A 15,133-nucleotide genomic window follows, 5' to 3' on the forward strand; every position below is an offset into this window, starting at 1 on the left:
GAACCATTGGTCATCTTTTAAGATTTTAAACCACATTCAGTACAATTATATATTTTGTAAAACACACAAACATAACAAAAAACATCCTTACCTTCTCAAGTTTAGACAAAGCCAGTGAATAGCAATCTTTGGCCCTGAATTGCATGAACCTCATATTGGCTGGATGTGTCAGTTCTGTGATAATACTGAGACTGGAGAATAACCTATATTTAAAAACAAACAATAGAAAATAGCACAAATTTTTTTTCTTTTGGAATTCAGCTCCATCAAGCACCATTAGCAAAATTTAAAAAATCTCTGAGAGTGATTCAATGCTTGATTCTGAGATTATGTTAAAAAAATACATCACAGCTATTTATTTTATTGATTAATAATTAATTATTGCCAAATAGGTCCCTTATGCCATTGAAGTAAATAATATTTACTTAATGACAACACAAAAAGATAACTTCAACAACAATTTGCTTTTTTTCCCCACTTTTACATCTGCATAAATACTTCAAGGCACTTTCCAAAACTAAATAGAAACAAAAGGAGAGAAGATAAAACAAAATTTGAAGTGCAAACTGCAATTTAAAGATTGAAAATTTGCAAGCTTTTAAGGTGTGTTTCAGAGAGCAGGAGTAAAGTGATTTGAGGAACAATGCAATAGGTAAGGAGCAAGCAGTGAGTGCCTGGTGCAAATTACAGGGCTGTATGACCAGCAGTCATAAATTAAAGAAAAAACAAGGCTGAAGCTATTTATTATCTGTTTTTTGTGAATATTAAAATTAGCCAGTTGAGGCATGGAGGGATGACGTGAGTTTGAATGATAATAGTCTTAGATAGTACAACTAGGGTCTACTGTCATCTTACATCAAAGTGACATAGTTTGAAGATTAACAATTTACGAGGCAGAAAGAAATTTAAACATGTCTTGTACTATGGGGGTTCAGTGCTATAAAAACAATATATATATCCATTCAGCTCTTCAATAGCAAGCATATCTTTAATGTGCCTTTTTTCCTTAACTTTCCCTTTAAAAAACAATGAGGAGGAATAAAACAATGCCACAATTAAGGTAACACTGTGAAGGAGCATGGTGAATTATCAAAGTACAAGAGGACATGAGCAGTTTTTGAGATTATAATACACAGATTTAGATGATACCATAAAATGCATGGCTAAGTCTCCTTGTTCTCATGGATTTATTGATCTTTTTTTAATATTTAAAAACTAATTAATCTTTACAGTTCTGAATTATTTTAATAATTATATTGGACCACAATCTGCTGTAATTGGGAAATGTCCATGCTTTTTCATGGATTATCCATTCACATTTAAATACTGCCTAATATTTGACCTCAATGAATGGGGTAAGGAAATATCCAATGTCTTATTCAATTGGAATGAAGGATTGTTAAAACAATAGTGTTAAGATAGAGGAGGGAGTTTAGATAGATCTAATATCAAATCAGATAAAAACTAAGAATTGAATATTGGGGAAAATAATATTCAATTGAAAAGAAAGGTGACAATTAAAAAAAAAATACACTTTAAAATCTTCAATCACAATTTAAATCTAGTGAAAGAATTCATACTTGTGCTAGTTATTTTTAATGTCAAAGAAACTGTCTCCGCAAATAATAGATGATGTCATTAAAAGTGTTCCAAGACTGAAAGAGAAAGCTCATGATTTTTCCATGCCAAATTTAGCTTGTATTACTGTGCAGGTGAACAAAAAGATGGCATTTTCATAAAAATGGAGACATTTCTTGTCTCAACTTTTGATTCTAACAACTTTATCTGCAGTTGTTGCAACATTCATAATGGCAAGAACCATAAATATGTTATTATTTTAACTGCAAATTATTATTGAAGTGGCTTGAGATACCATTCTCTGTTTGAGTGGCAAATTCTGCAAAATTATGTAACTATGTAATTCATGACAAAGCAACAGTTAGAACAAATGCAGTTTATACTGTAAAGATGAAATCCGAGATATTTATACAAAATCCCAGTAAGTAGGTCCCATTGTTGTACTGTACTAATAATTAAAAACAGTAATTTCACTTCCTACAAGTGCCAGGAAGCTCCACTGTAGTTCATAGACTGGGTCTATTGATGACTTACTGTTGGCTAGCAGACTCCATGCAGCAAATGACATACACCCTATGTCTGCTGAATTCAGGCTACATTATCAGTCCCCATAAAGTAAAACAAGGTCAATTAATGGAACAGACTGAAAATTGACTGAAGACTGGATTACTCCAAATGTCCAAACACCTGTACCACACAGACAAAAACAAATGAGAGCTTTTTTTTGTGATTAATTAACTTCTGTTGACAGTGGATCCCCAATGTTACTACCTACACAAAGTTATTATCGCCTAATGCTTCCTCCAAAGCACCATTCCAGTCTGATGATTCCCACTGAATGCGTGGCCTTGGAAATCTTAAAACAAAATTTTATACAAGCACCCGCTCAAGGCTGTCCATGATATGATGGCCCCTTTCAACTTTACCTTAAAATCCTTGATAGCTGTGTTTCAGCTGTCCTCCCGCAAACCCACAACAAAGATAACCAGTCATTTTCTACTGAACAAAATTAGACCCTGTTGCTTTAGGAATGCCTCCATGTATGTACTATTACTTCACAACACCTTCTTCAAGTTTACACTCAGCATTTCATTAACCTTTTATGTGGATGGCAGCTCTTTTATTGCTGGTCAGCAAAGCCCTGGCTATGCTGTTGTTTCTGATTCTGAACATATTGAAGGTGCTTCTTTCCTTTCATCCTCATCTGTTCAAAAAGCTGAACTTTTTACACTCATCCATGAGTGCATTTTAAGTGCCAGTCGTTCTGTGAATAGCTATGCTGATTCTATGCCTTGATGTAACACATGACTATGATACACTTTGGGAGCACGGAGGATCCCTTCCTTCAACTGATATTCTTTTATCATAGATCTGTTAAAAGCTCTGCAGGTTCCTGCCAAACTGGCTAAGATTAAGTGAGACAAGTGCTACAGATGCTGTATTAGTAGGTAACAAACTAGACAACTACACAGCAAGGAAAGCAGCTTCCCACCCTAACCTTACAGTCCCCATGGGAGATTTAAGCAGCCCTCCACTTCTCCAGCAGGATGGGTGTGCCAGACATGGAAGCAGTGTACTTTTCAGAGGGTTGTTCTGAAGGGGAGCACCAACAATGGACCAAATTGGGTTGCACCCTGTGCCCATCCACAAATTTATGGGTAACACCTGCTGGTCAGGTTTATGTTCCCACTCAATTTCTCCCACTGTTAATTAATTATGTACTATATATACTTGTACCCACCCTGGTAGAGAGGGAATGGTTAATAATCTATCACATACCTGGTGGCACCCATATTTCCATCAGGCCATCAAAAGGAGGGTAAAATTATGTCTTCTTTGCCAGAAACATAATGTTGGAAAGGGAACTCCATGTTTCACAGGGAAAAAAACCCTTCCAATGTGGACCTTTTTCATGCTTAAACTTGATTTTAATGAGTTACCATTATGCACATTCCTACAGATATTATTTGGTAATTGTGGATGTGTTTAGTCAGTGGATTGGAGCTATACATTCCACCAATAATACTGCATTAACTATTGTAAAATATCGCAACAAGAAATTATCCTATCTTATTGACTTCCTGAAATGTTAAGTTTGGACAATGGTCCACACTTTGTTGTAAAAATAAATGAAGAAGCATGCAAAGAATTGGTGATTGATCTGCAGTTTCACTGCACCCACCACCCACAAGCAGCAGGAATAGTGGAACAAGCAAGTAAAACATTAAAATCGAAATTAGCTAAATTAACAGTGGAAATTCGGCTGAATTTCTACCCCTGTCATTATTCCAGATGGGGATTACTCCGCAAAACAGGTCTGAATTATCAGATGCAGAGATAATCGATGGACGACCATTGCAGACCCCTTGGGGAGCTGGTGATGTTTCTTCTACTGTGATAACAAAATACAAATAATACAAAAGAACTCATGTTTCTTTATCAATTCACAAGCTTGTGAGACACATCCATTTTGTGCATCCAACCCGAGGTGGGATATTCCATCTCTACCACCCTATAGTGTTCAGGAAGATCACCAACTCCCAATCACCACATCTCCTTTCCTTAAGATGTTCTGACAGTGTAGGATCTTGGATTTACTTCCTCCAGAACATTCTTTTCACAGGTGTTGGGATATCGAGTCTTACTGTATTGCGTTGTGCCAGAGGCTCCAAGCTTCCTGCTGACTTGTCAAAGTTAGCTTTTTGTCTCCTTTCCAGATGCTTTTCTTCTGTTTGACATCTCTGTTCTTCTTTGGTTTTGCAGAGTAGGGAAGTGTGGTGCATAGTCAGGAAATCAGCAGGTGACATGCCAAGTTCAAGTGGTAAAGCTTGGTAACTCAACAGAGTTAGATAGGAACTGAGCTTTCTTGAGCAGTGGTTTAACTATGTGAACTCCTTTCTCTGCTTTACCATTTGACTGGGAATGCAGAAGACTTGAAGTTATATGTCGAAAATCATACTCTTCTGCAAAGTTCTGGAATTCTATACAGCTGTAGCAAAGTCCATTGTCATTGTGGACAATTTGAGAAATTCATGTCTTGCAAAGATTGACTTCTTGAATCTGATTATGAGGGCAGCAGACATGTGGGGAAGCAGCACCATCTCAGGATAGTTCGATAGATAATCAATAACTCGCAGGTAATTCTTCCATTCAGATGGAACAGATAAATACCAACTTTCTGCCATGGGTTCCTCTGGTAAGTCAGTTATGGTCATGGGTTCTTTTGGCAGCTTTGCTTGATGTTTCAGACAGGTCTCATAACTTGAGACCATTCTCTCAATCTCAGCACATCTCTGGCCAATAAATAGCAGCTCTGGCCCTCCTCTTTCATTTTCCATTCCAAGATGCCCCTCATGCAAAATTTTCAGCATCTCTTGTCTCAGTGATTGAGGAATGCCAATTCTGTTCTGTCTAAGTAGAAGCCCATTGACAACACTCAGCTCTGCTCTGATATGGTTGACATTCACCTCTCATCCAATCTTCATTCAGATTCTTGATACATGTCAGATATGGGAAGAGATTTAGTGATCAGATTTTTGTGGAGATTCACATCTGTTTCTGTGGAACTCTTATTGTGTGCTTCCCTCTGCGTCATTACCTTGGACAGCACATCAGCCAGCACTAATTCAAAGACATAACATTATGGCTTCATCATCACGGCAACATCTCACTGAGGCTTTTCTTGATTATAGCTATTAGTAGCTTGCGTCTGTCTCTGCCATGAATGTTAGTTGACTATACACATAGCTGTGGAATTTCTCAAGTCTATAGACCAGACTTAAGCACTCTTTCTCCATCTGCACATATCAACATTCAGATGTGGTCATTGTCCTAGATGCAAGTGCAACAGGCTTCCAATTTTCTCCCACAGCCTGAAGTAGTACGGCACCTATTCCATCTTTTGAAGCATCCGTGGATATTTTCATCTTTCTGGATGTGTGAAAGAACACCAGAGTAACTGGTTCTTTAGTCCGTTAGTTAGAATGGCCTTCAGTTGTTCACATTCTTCCTCATGGCTGTCCATCCACTTGAATTTAGATTGGTCACAGAACAACACCCACAGGTACATTGGTAAACAATTAAATTGATCAACAATGAAATTGATAATTCCCAGCACTCTCAATGTGCCCTTTTAATCTGTGGGTCTGGGCATTTCTAGAATTGCTTTCACCTTGCTTTTGTCTGGCTCCACACTTACCTCTGGCATCTTATCTCCCAGAAAGGTGATCTCCTTCAAACCAAACTGATATTTTTCTCTATTTATATTTAATCCATAATCCTGGATGCATTGTAGCACTTTGATGAACCTCTCATTGAGTTGATCCTGTGTGGATCCTGTTACGAGCCCAAAGGTCCCCAAAACTCAGCAGCAATAGACATTCACTAAGACAAATAGTTACTTAAGCAGAAGTTGTTTTTAATTATCTTTAAACATGAAAACAGAATCAAACTAATTTATCTCTATTAACTTAACTAACCTTAATCCCGTTTTAATTCTAAGCGCATGTGTATGATGTGTGTGTAAATTTAAGAAAAGTTATTTGGTTCACAGTTCATTATCATTTGTTGCAGGCAATTCTTATACTGTGCATAAAATTTAACATGTATAAAGTTCACCAGGCTTTGGTGCTCGAAAGGCAAATGTTTACTGCTCAGGAAGGTTCTTGTAGGGGTTGCAGAGAGAGACAGGGATTTGTTGTTCCAGGATTTCCACAACTGAGGTACCACCATTAGTCACCTCAATGTCTTGCTGGTGAAACTTGTCCCATCAGGGTTCTCCAGAAGATAACCTCTTTCTTTCAGGCTAGCACAGAGTTCCTTTCTGTTCCACTTATTCCAAGAGAAACATCAGACAGATAACACTTCCAGCCATCTGCCACTCTGGAACTTTCTGTTTCCAACAAGCTTCTCCTGCTTGTTTCAGCTGTCTTTCAGTGTCATACACACACTGGCTGAGAGAGCTTGTTTCATCTCTCTCTTTCTCTCTCTCTCTCTCTCCAACTGAGACTGCTTGAAAGCCCATGTGACTCTCTCACTTGCCACAAAACCCCTACCTTCTTCAGCAAATGACAGGAGTTATCCTTCTTGCTCAAGCTGTTGCCTTTAGGTAAACAAAACCCAGAGGTGACCTTCCTGTGAGCACTAAAGATACTTGCAAACAGCCAGAGTGGCTCCATTCCAAAACAATAGTCTATTCATTTTATGACATCATTTTAATTAGCACCTACTTGTGAAATGTGCATAGCATTCTCCATAGTTTTTGTAAAGTCCACTGAATATGAATTCTTCAGTATTTCTAATAAGATCTATGTAACCTACTCTAATTTTACCAAATTCTCCCAAATATATATTCCATTACAATTCCCATATGATCAAGTTATCCATATACACACATCCCATTTATGTCTTCTATGATGTGTTCAATTGTTCCAACACATCAGGAGCAGAGAAAATTCCAAAAGACATGCTGAAAAAGGAGTATTAGCCAAATAGTTTATTGAATAGTGCTATCTGCGCGCAATTTTATTTGCCAGAAGCCCTGGGATGCATCCAATTTGGTGAAAAACTTTGCACCGACCATCTCACTTGTAATTTCATCACTGGTTGGAATCTGATAATGTTCCCTCTTTATATTGGCACTCCAATCTTTTGGGTCTATGCACACACGTAGGTCACCATTCTTCTTTTTGACACACACTATTGAATTCACTCATTCTGTGGGCTTCTCCACTTTCTTTTTTTTTAAACTTTATTTATTTGTTCAAAAAAACAAATAATACATGACATATACAGCAATTAAGCATGAACATGAACTTTTTTTAATATATATAAAACAAAAGAGAAATAAAAGAAAAGGACCCTCCCCCCTTCAGCCAACTCTCCTAAGGAGAGCCATAAAAAAAAGAAATAAGAAAGAATATTTTAAAAAAAGTTAAATATACATATTAAAATCTAATCAATATAAATTGAAATGTAAATATTCCGAGTAGAACAGCCATTTATTAACAAAATAATTATAATGATCATGCAAAACATACATAATTTTTCCATTATTAAACAATATTTCATCTCATTATGCCATCTATTAATATCAATCATATTTGTATCTTTCCACATACTAGCAATGCATTTTTGTGCTACGGATGAAGCTAAATATACAAAAGCAAGCTGAAACTTATCTAATCCCAAGCCTTTCAAAGGTTGCAAACTACCCAATAAAAATACTGTTGGAACTAAAACTATTTTAATCTTATAAAAATGATTGAATTTTCTTCTAAAAAGATTGTATGACCAAACAGCATGAAAAAAGTTCCAACCATATCACTACATCTAAAACACAAATCTGATTAATTAAAACCATATTTTTAAAAATTTTCAGCTGTCAAATATAAATTGATGTAAAAAATTGTAATTAATCATTGCATAACGTGCATTTATCAATCTAGTTACATTAGAACAAATATCTAACCAATCCTCTTCAGAAAAAGTAAAACGAATATCCGCTTCCCATTTAATTTTAGATCTATCCCAAACCTTTTTATCCATACCATCCTGTAATATTTGATACATAAATAAAATATAACCCTTCTCTGGTACCTTCATGAGAGAAGTCTCAAATTTAGTCATTTCAGGTAAAATCATATCTCTACCAAACATACATTTTACCAAAGATCGAATTTGATAATAAAGAAATAAAGAATTATCAATTCCAAAATCTTCCTCATCTGATTAAAAGATAAAAACACCCTCTTTAAAACAATCTCCCAAATTTTTCACACCTTTAAATCTCCAATGCAATAAACTATGATTATATATTGAAAAAGAAATAAGTTGATTATTATACAACTGTCAAAGCCAATAATTTACCCCGAGAGCCTATCATTTTATTTTTCTTTATCCATGACTTCATTAAATATTTTAGTATAGACACGTTATATTGTTGTAACAAATTCTTATTTCACCTAAACAAAAATTGATGTATTTCAAAGTCAGAAATACTTGCCAACTCAATTTTAGCCAAACTAGGAGGCCATACCAAATCCATCAATGAACTAATAAATTTAAGTTGGGTTGCCTCATAATAATTATGAAAATTTGGCAAATGTAATCCCCCTAACTCATATTTCCAAGTTAATTTACTCAAAACTACTTTTGAAAATTTACCCTCCATAAAAACTTCCTAATCATTTTATTTAAATCTTGAAAAAAATGTATCAAGTAAATACGGAATAGATTGAAACAAATATTGTATATGTGGAAAGATATTCATCTTAATTGTATTTATCCTTCCCATTAAATTAATAGGTAAATCTTTCCATTTAATCAAATCAGTTTTAATTTTTTTCATTAACAGAACATATTTAATTTATATAAAGATTGATAATTAACATTCAAAATTATACCCAGATACTTAATTCGATCAGTCCACTTCAAATTAATAATATTCTTATAAAATGAATAATCTCCTTCACTTACCGGTTTACTATTATTACTAAATACCAATAATATTTTATATAAAAAATCTCAAATCAACGTATATAGGCCCTCCAATTTAAAAAATCACAAATTAAAAACTAAGAAAAAAGTTTAAAAAAAATTTTTAAAAATCCCCCCCCCAAAAAAAACTACCAAAATATAGTAATCCCCTAAACAAAAATTGGGTGTGGGTCACCCACCAGTGGCTGATGACTAGTAAAAAACTTAGAGCAAATCTCCCCTTCCCCAGCCAAACAATCAGTAATATCCAAGTATCATAATAACAAGAGAAAAAATAAAGTAAGAAAATTCTTCTTTTCATCCAAAAGATTCCAATCTTGAAGATCCCATTTCAGAAGGAGGTGGACTCTTTCCATTCCCATTTTTGTCATTTCTTTAGTTTCCAGAACTACCAAATTTTTCTTTAGAAGATAATGGTGGACTACGTCTTTGTCCTCTTATATCTGGCAATGAGTCAGCAAAATTCATTGCTTCACAATCGGTTTCAAAAAAACCAAAATTGATAGTCTCCATAAAAGACCTTCAACACTGCAGGATAATGAAAAGTAGACTTATAACCTTTACGCCACAAAACTTCTTTAACTGGATTAAATCGATGTCGATGTTGAATGACCTCTTGACTCAGATCGGGATAAAAAAAGACTCTGCTATTCTGAATCAATAATAGGGTTTGTCATTGTCTCGTATTTTGTACTGCAAGTCGAAGTATTGCTTCTCTATCCAAATAACTCAGACATCAAATTATTACCGATCTTGGGGTTGACCAGCTGAGGGTATTCTTCTTAAGGCTCTATGGGCTCTTTCCAGTGCCAATCCCCCAGATAAAAATTCTTGCCCTAATATTTGCGGAATCCAGTCTTTAAAGAAACAAGGAGGGTCTTGACCTTCTATACCTTCTGGCAAACCAACAATTTTCACTTTATTCCTTCTGCTTTGATTTTCCAAAGAATCTATTTTTCTTTCTAGCTCCTTCTCACGATCTCCTAATTCTATGACTGATTTTCCACCTTCAACACTTTTTCTGTGTTAGAAGTCACTTGTTGTTTATAGACCAAAAAAGCAGTCTGAAATTTTTAAAATTCTTCATAAGATGCATCCACACATGTTTTAACCATATTTAATTCTGAACTTATACCAGCATTCATTTGAACCATTTCATTCATTAGAGATGTCAACAAAGGTTTTATAACAGCTTGAATAACTGCATTCAATTGCATACATTGTGAATCAGTAAAACTCAGCTCTGCTCTCTCCATAGTGGCAGAACAAGGTAACTGCAGCTCCTGCTGCAATTCAACAGAAGGCATTTTAAAAGTTTTAATGTGGGTTTGGACTCCCAGCGACAGCACCTTGACTTCCACTTCTTGGGAACACGCACCTTCTTCCGGAAAACGGGTAATTCCAGCACCATCCTTCATTTGATGAGTAATAGCTTTTTTTTTCAGCCTCTGCAGGCGATCTTTGGGATTTAGGCAAAGAAGAAATTGAGCCTGGGGCAGTTTCAAGTCATCTAGGCCCCAGATTTTCAGCACTTCGAAAATGTATCTTCTTTTGAACTTGAGATTTAGTCTTTTTACCATTAGTGGCCATAATAATTCCTTAATTCTTTAAACTAAAATTTTAAAAAAGTTTAAACTTGAAAACAAAGGGTTAAAAAACGGGTATTTAAAAGTCTGGCCAGAGAGGTCGAGATTGCACATCTAGACTCTACGCCATCTTGCCACACCCCCATGGTTTCTCCACTTTCTTTATGCCCCCTGGTGACATCATTCAGTTGAGTTGCTGCTTGAACGTTTCTTTTAGTGCGGCTGGAACCTGTGCATCCTCCTTTAAATGTACACTATCTTATAGGTGAATGGTAGACACAAAACCCCTTAAACATATCAGGAAATGGATCCAGTATTTCCTCTATGCTGTTCTGCGCTTTGGTGCTGTTAACACAGTACACCCTCTTGATGAACCCTAAGTTTCCACATGCTTTGTCACCAAGCAATGAGTCAAATCCATCTGGACTACTGCAGACATGAGGTGGTACTCTTTACCTTTAACATTAACCTTGAATCCACATGAGCTTTTCGTGTCAATGTACTGTCCATTGTATGCCTTGAGCTGAACAGAATTTGGATGGATGTGTGGCTTTTTCTTATTGCCCTGATGTCACGCTTACAGATCAAATTGGCCTTTGCTCTTGTGTCCATCTTGAAAAGAATATCGGTTACATTGGCACGCAACGGCACTCTCCTCTTGTCCTGCTTGACTCTGTTCAAGCTTAGCTGTTCAGTGTCTATTGGTTTGAAACTTTCTGCACTACCATGCCCATGAAAAATGTATCACTGAGGGCAGTTTCTTCTATAGTGTGCATACTTTTACTTCTGTCTTGTTTCTCTTTGGAAGAATATTGCTTTGCATAGTGATTCTGTCCTTTGCACTTGTTACAGACTTTTCCATACTCATGGTTTTGGTGCATGTTGAGTGCCACATCATTTGCAATGGAATAACTCTCCATCTTTTTGTTGTTTCCTATGTCTCATTCACTGTTTATGTGTGCATCCAGACACTGTTTATGTGGCTACGGCTGTGCCTTCGTTTTCAGTGGCCCTTGCACTCTCATCAAACTTTTTCACGTGCTGCAGAGCTAATTCACTGGCGTAGGATATCTTCACAGCTCCAGCTAAGGTAAGCTCAGTCTCTTGTAACAACCTCTCTCTCACTTTCTTATCAATAATTCCAAACACAGTTTGATCATGGATCATTGAATCTTGCAGCTATCCAAAATTGTATTTTCTTGCTTTCATTTTCAAGTCCATTAAAAATGTATCAATGCGCTCTGCTGCAGCTATCGTGTGCGAGTGAAACATATACCTCCCCAATGATTCATTTTTCATTGATGAGCAGTGTCCATTCCAACACCTCGATAACCTTTTCAAACTTGCCCTGGTCATTTGCCCTGGCAAAAAAATGTTGAAAACCTCTAGTGCTTGAGGTCCCACCATGGTAGGTAGCAGTGCAATCTTCCATGCATCCAGTTTGCTATCAAGTCCAATGGCTTGCAGATACAGCATGAATTGTTATTTGAACAACCACCACTTGTGGCCATTGTTCCCAGTCCAATTCACAGTGTCAAGCTGCTTCACTCTTTCCATGTCTCCTGCTGATCCCCACTGATATCCACGCCTGGTACCATGTGATTTTCTTCTATTGTGATAAATAAACTTGGATTCTTTTGTATTACTTATATTTTATTATCACTCATGACCTTGTGGGACACATCCATTCTGTGCATCTAACACAAGGTGGGACATTCCGTCTCAGATGCCCTGTAGTGGTCAGTATATCAGGAAAAATGGATTTACACATGGAACATTACAGCAAAGAAACAGCCCTTCTAATCTGTGCCAAACTATTATTCTGGCTAGTCCAACTACCTACACCCAGTCCATGCCCCTCCCACCCATGTACATGTCCAAATTTTCTTTAAATGTGTGTATTGAGCCCACATTCATCACTTCACCAGATCAGCTGGCAGTTTGTTTCATCCTCCACCATTCTCTGCATGAAGAAGTTCCCCCTAATTTTCTCCCTAAACTTTTCCATTTTCACCTTTAACCCATGTCCTCTGGTTTGTGTCTCATCTACCTAACCTCAGTGGAAAAAAGCCTACTGCATTTACTCTATCTTCTTCTTCTTTGGCTTGGCTTCGCAGACAAAGATTTATGGAGGGGGTAAATGTCCTCGTCAGCTGCAGGCTCGTTTGTGGCTGACAAGTCCGATGCGGGACAGGCAGTTACGGTTGCAGCGGTTGCAGGGGAAAATTTGTTGGTTGGGGTTGGGTGTTGGGTTTTTCCTCCTTTGTCTTCTACACTCCAGGGAGTAAAGTTCTAACCTGTTTATCCTTTCCCTGCAACTCAGTTTCTGAAGTCCCAGCAAGATCATAGTAAATTTTCTCGCCCTCTTTCAATTTCATTGATATCTTTCCTGCAGTTACCACAACTGCACACAACAATCCAAATTTCCCCTGAGCAATGTCTTATACATTAATATTTACAACCAACCAAATCTTTACAAGTTTTGCATTTGCAGGTATGCCAAGTGCATTGGTCAGAGAACAATGGTGATAAGGTAAAGAGCTAATATTCCACAATATTAATGAATAATTGGGAACAGAGGAATTGGGGCCATGCTAGAAAGAGCCAGTCTAAGTATTTTTTACTACTCTATCTGCGATAAAGCTCGATAGACATCCAAGGTGGATCTATCAGATAGACTATAAAGACTGGGGGAAGAGCATACACAGAGACTGAATAACAAGAATTAAGTTATTACAGGGATACTGTGTATAGCATGGTTAATATGTTCTAAATAAATTCAGTGTGATGGAAAACAACACTGTTCAAAACATTATTACAATGCATTTTAATGTTATACGTTCCAATACTATAATTATTTATTATTTTACCTAGAACTCTTATTCAAACAAGCGATATATAAAACTGAAAAATGACAAAGATCTTTACTGGCAATAAGTGAACACTGTTTACTTAAGAAAATATTTGTCTAATGCATTTTTCACTTCTTTAGTCCAGCTCCCCATGCCATTCTCTGGCAAACTCATCATGCATGAACTATCAGGTAAGGAAGGGATGGGGGTAAAGGCAGTCTTGGAGCTGTGAAGACACAGAGCCAGGTGATTGTCGGGCACTTGCCTTCGGCTTTGTTTGAAACAATATTGCCTGAAGTTTTGATGCAACATCACAGTTACACCTCGGAATGGTGACTGACTGCCTGGGATGGGCACTGACTGCGTTATATCAAAACCTGCGCTATTCAAAACTGTGTTATACAAGATATGTCTATACTTGTGTTTTTGACCACAGCCTGGCCATTAGCGCACTGCAGAGCTGCAGAGACAGAAACAAGCATTACCCCAACACCTTTCTTTATGTCTCATTTATATGCTGATAAGATGATTATCGATAGTTGTTGGATCTGCTCACACATTCCTATCCATTCTGAGAGAGGAATTTGCTTGTGTCCGTTCCCATATTAAGCATGATAATCTATTGAATGATACACGGATGGTTTGGCTCAAAATGCATGGGAACAGTCAAGGTATGTTACAAGATTGATCATGTACCAAACATTAGGGGGCAACATTGAGATGAGTAGTCAGAAAAATTGTGTATGTTACCTAGACATCAGAACCCTACAACCTATGTCCACAGCTACCTGCCCCCATTTGATCACATCCATGGACCTTCAGTCCTGGTTATTGCAGGGACCTGCTGATGGGACAACTCTGTCAAGAGCAACATCAGGAAGGAAGTTTTCTCGTTGGAATAATGTTAATCAATTTGACTTATTTTGAGTGGCCCACCCTTTTGTGAAATCTCTGACCCTGAGTTAGACGACAATAACCTATACCTTGTTACCGGTAAACTGGACTGGGTCATGCTACCTTCGATACGTTGTCCCCTATATCCATCATGTGTAACAGTTGAATGGACATCGAACAGCAAGAGGAAAGCCCTGAAATCCAAAATGCCTTCCAAACTGCACCCATATTCCTAAACTGTATTTAACAAACAGATTGTAGGTAAATTTATATAAAGAAGGAAAAAAAAAGCACCCAAGAAATGACAAAATAGAGACATTTTTGCAGGAAGGACCAAGAAGGACTGTCAGTGGCTAAACTTTGTGAGATGCTTGAAGAGATGCTCTATGTCACTGAAGACTCTCGAAAAATTCTACAGGTGTACCATGGACAGCATTCTGGCTGGTTGCATCACTGTCTTGAATGGAGGCGCCAACTCTCAGGACAAGAAAAAAAACTCTAGACGGGTGTTAACTTGGCCTGCATCATCACAGGCACCAGATTCACTCCATCCAAGGCATCTAAATGAGGTGATGTCTTAAAAAAGCAGCCTCTATCCTCAAAGACCCCCTCTGCCCAGGCCATGCCCTCTTCACTCTACTACCTTCAGAAAAGAGGTAAAGGAGCCTTAACATGAGCACTCAACAATGCTGCCATCAGATTCCTGAATGACCAATGAACCAAAGA

At 37.2% G+C, this 15,133-nt stretch overlaps 1 protein-coding gene across 5 annotated transcripts in view; it reads right to left on the reverse strand.

Annotated features, from left to right (window-relative positions):
- The window catches only part of kcnt2a (potassium channel, subfamily T, member 2a), a 1,068,826-nt gene that overhangs the window by 421,710 nt on the left and 631,983 nt on the right, over window positions 1-15,133 (reverse strand). For all 5 annotated transcript variants that reach the window (XM_069937843.1, XM_069937844.1, XM_069937846.1 and 2 more), the window contains one exon: window positions 92-203. In XM_069937843.1, the coding sequence (XP_069793944.1) occupies window positions 92-203 (112 nt within the window). The remainder of the gene's footprint in view (window positions 1-91; window positions 204-15,133) is intronic.

Source organism: Narcine bancroftii, chromosome 5, assembly GCF_036971445.1.
Source record: "Narcine bancroftii isolate sNarBan1 chromosome 5, sNarBan1.hap1, whole genome shotgun sequence".
Taxonomy (NCBI): domain Eukaryota; kingdom Metazoa; phylum Chordata; class Chondrichthyes; order Torpediniformes; family Narcinidae; genus Narcine; species Narcine bancroftii.